This window comes from Helianthus annuus, chromosome 12, assembly GCF_002127325.2.
Source record: "Helianthus annuus cultivar XRQ/B chromosome 12, HanXRQr2.0-SUNRISE, whole genome shotgun sequence".
Lineage (NCBI taxonomy): Eukaryota > Viridiplantae > Streptophyta > Magnoliopsida > Asterales > Asteraceae > Helianthus > Helianthus annuus.
The window spans coordinates 5,116,100-5,122,497 of NC_035444.2; the positions used below are offsets into that span (position 1 = coordinate 5,116,100).

General features: G+C 35.5%; 1 protein-coding gene across 5 annotated transcripts; it reads left to right on the top strand.

Annotated features, from left to right (window-relative positions):
• Positions 1-2,295: 2,295 nt before the first annotated feature.
• Positions 2,296-5,639, top strand: LOC110893842 (protein ESKIMO 1-like). Of its 5 annotated transcripts, XR_004874376.1 has the most exons (6): positions 2,296-3,414; positions 3,513-3,568; positions 3,871-4,029; positions 4,644-4,765; positions 4,953-5,020; positions 5,351-5,639. XR_004874376.1 is itself a non-coding variant. In XM_022140991.2 (4 exons), the coding sequence occupies exons 1-4, from the start codon at positions 3,695-3,697 to the stop codon at positions 5,374-5,376; spliced, it is 357 nt and encodes a 118-aa protein (XP_021996683.1). In that variant the 5' UTR covers positions 3,680-3,694; the 3' UTR covers positions 5,377-5,639. The 5 variants fall into 5 exon arrangements, 1 of the variants encoding a protein (XP_021996683.1); XR_002565988.2 differs by having other exon boundaries at positions 3,871-4,765; XR_002565987.2 differs by lacking the exon at positions 4,644-4,765.
• Positions 5,640-6,398: the final 759 nt, after the last annotated feature.

Here is a 6,398-nt window from a genome sequence, read left to right on the forward strand (position 1 = left end):
TTAATAGCATAATATATTTGATTAGAACGTTCCATTTGAAGTTGGTAATTCTACACTTCAAATACAAACCACACCTCTCACATCTATTTCACAACTTTACTTATTTACATGCTACTTTTTTTCTTATCATTTCTCGTAACTAATTATTATTATATATATCAAATGATAACACCATTTTGCTACAGAAGTAGGAGTTGGGTGGAAAGTGTGTTTTTCCTAGAAAGTCTAGGAAGCAATAAGAACGCGACATGTGACATTGAAGGATTTTATCTAAAAGGGCATTTATGTACTTTCACAATCTATTTTTATTTTAGGAAATTATCTTCAATAACTAACTATCCATAAATTTCGGAATTTTTTGTTTTCGATTTTCTGATTTCACTTAATATCAATCATTCCTTCGTTTTATTGCTGGAATCTATCAGCATGTTCTTGGTACTGTGTTTTAACAGCAAGCAGATTCATACAGCTGTGTTTTATTATTCAGATTCATACAGTTGTGTTTTAACAGCAAGCAGATTCATACAGTTGTGTTTTAGCATCCAGATTCATACAACTGTGTTTTAACAGCTAGCAGATTCATACAGTTGTGTTTTAGCATTCAGATTCAAACAATTGTGTTTTAACAGCAAGTAGATGCATACCGTTGTGTTTTAACAGCAAACAGATTCATACAGTTGTGTTTTAGCATTCAGATTGATACAGGTGTGTTTTAACAGCAAGCAGATTTATACCGTTGTGTTTTAACAGCAAGCAGATTCATACAATTGTGTTTTAGCATTCAGATTCATACAGTTGTGTTTTAACAGCAAGCAGATTCATACAAATGTGTTTTATCATTCAGATTCATACAGCTGTGTTTTAACAGCAATTCAGATTCATACAGCTGTGTTTTAACAGCAAGCAGATTCATACAAATGTGTTTTACAAGCAGATTACGACCGTGTTTTCTCTTCCGGCGTTGCTTCCGGCGACTGTGTTTTCTCTTCCGGCGACTTCAAGTCTGCTCCCATCCATCTTGTTCAAATCCCTCTTTTTTTGAATCTCTTCCCTGCAAACATAGAACACTTCAATGTAGAACACAATTGAACCCTAATCGCCAACTAAAACACAGAACACAATGTCCGTTTGATCTTACGTATATAGAAGTTGGAAAATCTCTTATCTTCATCCATGATTATAGGTATTTTTGGTGTGATTTTTGATTGATTTCGTTGTGGGTTTAGAGAGAGAAAGTGAGAGAGAGGGAAATTCGCATGTAATAAGGAAATGTGACTTGTTGACGGTTATTTTTGATTGATTTTAAACACTGTTATGACGAAATTACCCCTTATCATTTAAAACAATCTATTAAATATAGTTAAATATTACAAGATTGCCATTGATTTAATCTCAACCCTTAAACACACCAATCTGATGGACCAGATCGCTTCCTAGACTTTCTAGGAAAAACACACTTTCCGTAGGAACCCTACTCTTGTTACAGATATGATAAAAAATGCATTAACATGTCTTTTTATGTAGTATATTATATAAGGGCACAATATTAAAATATCCAACGTCCAAATGAATGTAATGGACAAATGGGCCCTTCGCTTTATAGTAGATATATTCCCTAAAAAAAATATCATGATTTTAAGTTTTACACATGTTATAATTTAACAAGTATTATAATTTCTAAATTTAAAACATGTAAACAAAAATATACACAAATAAAAGTTAAACTAATTATAACTAGGCATGGTATGATAAGGCATCGTGGATGCCTGCCTAGTTAAATCGACACAATAGTTATTATGCGCTTTTGTACACGTGTCATCTTTCCGTTCGCTGCATGGTAAGACGAAGACACTTGTCATTGCTTACCAGGATGCCTAGTTAAATAAATGCATACTTTACAATTTTTGCACCAGCATTTTAATTAGTGCAAAACTTGCCGACTTTTGCACTAATTACTCACATGTCAACTTTCTAATCATTACACCATCACTGGGGTTGGTGGTCCAGTGACTAGAAACCCCTTTTAAAATACTTAAGTGTGAGATCTTGAATTCAAATCTTACAAGAAGCAAGAAATTCACGGTTGAAAAAAAACCTTTCTATTCATTAGTAGGTACAATTTACACGTCCTTAAGATTTTGGTTTGCTAATCAATGAACATTTAGTTTTAGAAGGTTTCCTTTTATATAATAAAAGTATTGAAATTTTGTAAAAAGTCCATTGCTATTTAGGTAAGTTGTTTAGTCAAAGTGATTATTATTAATACATACATTTTCCATTCAATATTCATATATATATATTAATTCACAACATAACCGAACAACAGTGAATTAACGGTAACGGCGTCACCCTAAATCACATTCTTCACTTCTTCTTCACCAGATCGACACCTTCCCACCACCGCCCTCCATCATCGTCTTCAACGCCAACGCCACTCACTGCGTCGCCCACATCCGCCTCCATCTCCACCACCACTTCCCTCTCGCTGCTTCCGACCACCACGGCCTCACCCGTCTTCTCCAGCCATACCGGAACCACTACGCACCACCGTAGATCTGTGGTTATCTATGATACAAATGAGATTGTGAGGTGTTAGAGAAAGAAATGGAGCGATGAGTATTGCACCACCGTTGCCGGAGGCACCGGCTTCAGGTCAGCGTTTTGCTTTTTATTTTTCTTTGCATTTTGTGGTTTAATGTTGGGTTACTTTGTGGTGTGGTTGTTACAACCGCTGGTATTGTTGTTTCACCACCGCCGATGATTGGAACCTGCCTATTGGCGTGGCAACTCCGGTTGCAGCCTGGGCGACACTGAGCCGTCAAGACGATGACGATCTATCAGATCCGAGTCTGTTGGTTTAGTTAAATCTGTTTTTTGTAAGGGTGAGATTTGGGATTTTGATTTTGTCGGCGGTTTACGAGGCGTCTATGACGGCGATGAACGGTGGTTGTGGATGTATAGTGTTTCCTTAATTTTGGGGGTTTCGTGGTTAGCTTTTGTGTCATTGTTGCACGTGAGTTTGAAACCAGCTATGGTTGTTGCTTTTTTTTCCATGGATATCGATGTGTTGAGCTATGATGATGTTGTATGAAGTTTTTGGTGGTCTGATATACGATGCTTACCTGGCCGTGATGGTTTCCTGAGCCTTGGATGTGTGTTTCCGTTAACCTTTGTGTGCATTATCTTGTATGTATTAAAACATAACATAACTGAGAAACAGTCATTTAACGGTGACGGCGTCAACTTGCCATCTTCTAAACCCTAATACCTAAATCAGAGTTTCTTCTTCACCACATCGACACCTTCCCACCACCGCCCTCCATCATCGTCCTGAACCCCAACGCCACCCACTCCGTCGCACGCATCCGCCTCCATCTCCATCACCACTTCCGCGTCGCCGGTCTCCGACATCAGGTAACCTTGAGGAAGATGCAAAATCAACAAACATAGGTACTTTACTAGAGAGGATACACATTTCAAACTGAGAAATTTCTTTTTTTGGTGATTTGCAGATGGAAATGAAACACCCAGTGTAGTCAGGAGACTCAACATAAGGTTTCTTCCAAAGGTAATGTTATCGTTTTGTGTATTTAATATGATTTGTGTGGTTAATTTTCTCTCTTGGTTGTATTTTATGAATATTCGATATTTAAAAGATGTGCTTTATCATCGCTTGAACCACTTAGTCTATATCATGCCTGAGTCAATTAATAAGCATGGTCAAAATTGGAAAAATGTTGACTATTTGGTCTTCAACACATATATCTGGTGGATGAACACATTAAAGATGAAAGTCCTGTAACCATTACATAACTTAAATTCACATTGTTTTATACAAAATGATTTATTTTGAATTTTGCAAACAAATAGGCGAGGAGCCTTCGATGAAGGCGCAACAGAGTATGACGAAGTCGATAGGCCAGTAGCGTATGGAAGAGTACTCAAAATATGGTCCGAGTGGGTCGATTTAAATGTAAACCCTAATCGCATCATGGTCTTTTTTAATAGCATGTCTCCTCTTCATATCAAGTAAGTTCTCAACAATCTCTTGCATAATCGGACCAGTCATTGACCCGTCCAACGTACCATTCCACGCGGTTTAAAACTGGATGACGTCATAAATATATATGTATGGTCACCTGGGTTATTAATACATGTGGCAAAATCAATAAATATACGCATATGTAATGACACTAGCTATTATATTACAAATGAGTTCTGGTTAAAATGAGACATTACTACATTAGATAATTGATTACTATTATAATTACAAAACTAGATATTTGTATTAATCAAAATAAGAACAAGTGAGTTTCGGTCACGATGAGTTGAGTGGGAATATAGATATAGATAGTTAAAACGAGTTAGAAGGTTGTAATCATTTGGAAAACTTTCAGTATGATGGTTATTAATAAATATATGGTCCGATTTAATTAATAATGGTTAAATTGATCAATTGTAGTCGATTACCAAGTCTACATCTTAGAGTTAGAATATATATTAGCTTTAGTTAGTTAGTTTCAAAACGTGTGGACTGTGATTTGATTGCCATAAAATGAATTAGTAGGGTATTAGCTGCACCATTAGTTGTAAATTGTAATCTAAGTCTTGGTTGTACCTAAAATTATATGTTGACATTTCAGCCACATAATAAATATATACATGTACATGATGAGGAAGAAAAAGAAAGGAATTAATCTGAGCTGTCCATCTTTTTTTACCATTCCTTTGCATTTGATCCTAAACAGTTCATGCACAGCGTTCGGTACGTATTGAAATACCCATTTGATAGGTTTCTCAACTTTCAAAATAATAAGAATGATTATGTTGTCATCGGATTCTTGTATACGTGAGTCAAATGGGATGATGCGTTAATTTGGTTATTGCTTCGTTAACATTATTATGTTTTCATGTTTTTGACACGCCTGATGTGCCTCTTTTCTCTTTGCTAGAAATAGAACATGGCTCAGACAATCAGACCGGAACACTTATAGCCTGCCTTACAGCACTATAACCTCAGGTAAGAATTTTTGGTTTTAAATGCGGTTGCATTGACTTCATTCACAGAATCAGCTATTGTAATATTTGGATTTTCATTCTTATAATACTAGAAATATTTAACTTTTGAAATTAAGGTACTGATATTACATTTAAGCATAGAAAATTCAATATCCTGATTCTGAATGCCAACATGCTTGGATGTGTGTTTGAAAAGCATCAGCAGGACTTACAGGCTTTTTTGTTTTTCATTTTTTTTATTATCAATTTTGAGTTTAGAGTCAACATGTATGCCGTCACGTTCAACTTCTAATTTATCATGGTTAACTTGCCCGTCTACTTTTTTATACAGGAACATCTATGCACATGTTGCATTAAAATCAAACAGCAATTACAAATGGAGTGGCTGAAGAGCAACTATTTTGGCAACTTAGGACATCTTAATTGCTTTGCATTTCCTTAATTTAAGCTGATAGAATAGCTAGACTAATACTGTTTATGTAAATATAATTGTTTCCGACACTTTCGAACATCTCTAGACTAGCGGTTAACAATAAATATAACCATCTTGTTCAATGTTATGAAAGTAATGCTTAAACATGTCGATTAATAAAGGATTTGCAATGACTTTGGCATCCAACTAGCGTTCAGTTAAAACAGACTCGCAACGACATCTTTACATGTGTTTTCTTACAATTTTTGGTCCCGCCGCAACGCGGCGTTCTTCTACTAGTTATTCTTAATTTGAGAGATGTTAATTTACAATACTTTTTGTTAAACTATCTCTTTTTTGTTAGCTTTCTCTCTTGTATCTATTTTCTATTCAGAATACCTCGAAAACATATTACATGTTATGAGTTTACATCGAGATAGATGGTAAACAGGCAATAAGTTGCGTCGCTACCATTTTTTGAATAGCAAAACTAAGTCTTTTAAAGACTACGTCCATAGGTTTCGGGGTCATAACATTACTATGCATAACCTTTTGAACTCGACTAAGTAGGTCCACAACCTCTGGCACCAGGAAACCAAAAGTATCAAAAGCAAATGGGATAAACATGCTGGTTTTCAAGGCACGCTTTCTCATGTTTCGTCACTTTGCCTGACCCACCATGAAATCACTACCCCTTAAGCCCACAAGTGGGAAAATCTTTGTTAAATCCACACATGCATGTTTTATTCCTATCAATCCAAAGACCAAAATGTCGACTGGTCGAACGGTAGATCTCCTTTCCATTGGTTTTTATTGTTATATTCATGTATTTTTCAATTGTTTGGTGGGATAGAAACCGAAGATTCGTTTGATAGGTTTATTAATGTTCACTTAGAATTTATAAATGATCTTTTTTTTAAACCATATTTTATAAAATGAACCTGTAAATAACGCTAAATACATATAT

What these genes read in the sequence shown, in the direction of transcription:
- LOC110893842 (XM_022140991.2), top strand. Translation starts at nt 3,695, where the DNA reads ATGCCTGAGTCAATTAATAAGCATGGTCAAAATTGGAAAAATGTTGAC. An exon ending in ATGTCTCCTCTTCATATCAA is followed by an intron (nt 4,030 to 4,952) that starts GTAAGTTCTCAA and finishes TCTCTTTGCTAG; the next exon opens with AAATAGAACATGGCTCAGAC. An exon ending in TTACAGCACTATAACCTCAG is followed by an intron (nt 5,021 to 5,350) that starts GTAAGAATTTTT and finishes TTTTTTATACAG; the next exon opens with GAACATCTATGCACATGTTG.